Source organism: Mus caroli, chromosome 2 (assembly GCF_900094665.2).
Source record: "Mus caroli chromosome 2, CAROLI_EIJ_v1.1, whole genome shotgun sequence".
In the NCBI taxonomy this organism is placed as follows: Eukaryota; Metazoa; Chordata; class Mammalia; order Rodentia; family Muridae; genus Mus; species Mus caroli.
In genome coordinates, this window is record NC_034571.1 from 119,769,579 (window position 1) to 119,771,203 (window position 1,625).

Here is a 1,625-nt window from a genome sequence, read left to right on the forward strand (position 1 = left end):
ACACCTGATAAATGTAAAAGACTTGTGATGCTTCAAAGGGAAGGTTGAATAGTGTTAACGGGAAGGTGTGTGCACATGAAAGCGTTGAGAAAAGTTTAACATTCAGAATATCTACTGGATTCCACAACTGAAAACAAACCAAATAACTAAAAAAGGGCTCTTTGTAGAAATTCTCATTTTCCAAAGTGACAAATGAGTAAAACGTCACCAGTCCCTGAAGAAATGCTAATAAAAACTCCAAAAGAAACCACATTCACCATGATATCTGCAGGGATCTCTGTGACCACCATGGCCAGCAGCGTAATAATTCACAGAAGACGAGAAGGTGGTTCAACCCCACATAACTGAGTAGCTGGTTTTGGTTCAGACTTCAGGAGTCTGACCCTGAATGAGTAGTATATTTTAGGCACATCTAAACAAGGAAAATTTAGTGAAAAATAATTAACTCAATTCCATGTGTAAAATAAAGCTTAAAATGGGACGATATCAAAACTTGTAAAGCACATGTGACATCTTCCATAAAGAAGGTTCTATAGATTGAGTACATGCGACACTTTCCATAAAGAGAGGTGTTATAGATTGACAAATTCATGATACGCGTCTAGACACAAGATCACCAGGTTGTTAACCATGTCTGCTCCCAGTATTCTGGGCAGGTAACATTCCTGGTCCCCCTTATCTATGATCACAAGAACCTCCATGCGTCCCACGGACATCCACCATTAGCTAGAAAAATAAGTATTCACAAGGATTTGGAAATGTTAGGAAGCTATGTGGTGTGTGAGGGTAGAGTGGTGGTGTCCTCGCATGTGCTCAGGATACTGTTGTGGGCATACTGTATCTTGTTCAGGAGGAAGAATGGCATAACCTGCAAGCACAGAGCTAGCTGTACACTGGGTAATGGCTGCCTTTTATTCTACATTGTCACAACAGGGAGAGTCCTGCATGAGGAGCACATCGAACTCTTGATGGAAGAGTTTGAATTCCTGAGAAGAGAAGTGGCGGGGAAGGAACTGCTGGAAGGATCTCTTTGCTTCACAGGTCAGTGCGAGGCAGGGCTGTTGGCCACGGGGGAGGGGGTGGGGAAAGGCCCCAGGACTAACAACATTGGCAGCAGAAACCGTCCAGATTAGAGCTGCTACCTGGTCAGTCTCAGCCGGCCTCTGCTGAGGTGAGCTGGGTCCTTGACCTCACACACACTGCTTCTATAGTTAACATTTCAGGTTGTTAAAATGGGAGACGTCAGTAAGCTCTTGAAGGGAAAAAAACAGAAGCCGTTGAAGAGAGTCACGGGCAGAGGAGGAAAGGCGCATAGACTGAAGTGCCTCAGCATAACTATACACATAGTTTATGCCACAGAGAGACTAGATTCAAGGGCTGGAGAGATGGCTCCAAGGTTAAAAGCACCACTCCCTGGCTCAGGTTTAATTCCCAGCATCCACATAGGGGATTGCAACTGCATAGATAGAACTCTAGTCCCAGATGACCTGACACTGTCTTTATGTGGTGCACAGACATACCTGCAGGCGAAACACCCATATACATAAAATAAAAATGAAGGGAACATTTTTAATAAGAGGTTAGATTTGAGGCATAGTTCACTGTCTATTTTTTTTTTTTTTTTT

The 1,625-nt window shown here is 43.4% G+C and overlaps 1 protein-coding gene across 4 annotated transcripts in view; it reads left to right on the forward strand.

Annotated features, from left to right (window-relative positions):
- Blvra (biliverdin reductase A) overlaps positions 1-1,625 on the forward strand; it is a 23,977-nt gene that overhangs the window by 17,562 nt on the left and 4,790 nt on the right. For all 4 annotated transcript variants that reach the window (XM_021155624.1, XM_021155625.2, XM_029469253.1 and 1 more), the window contains one exon: positions 934-1,041. In XM_021155624.1, coding sequence (XP_021011283.1) covers positions 934-1,041 — 108 coding nt within the window. The remainder of the gene's footprint in view (positions 1-933; positions 1,042-1,625) is intronic.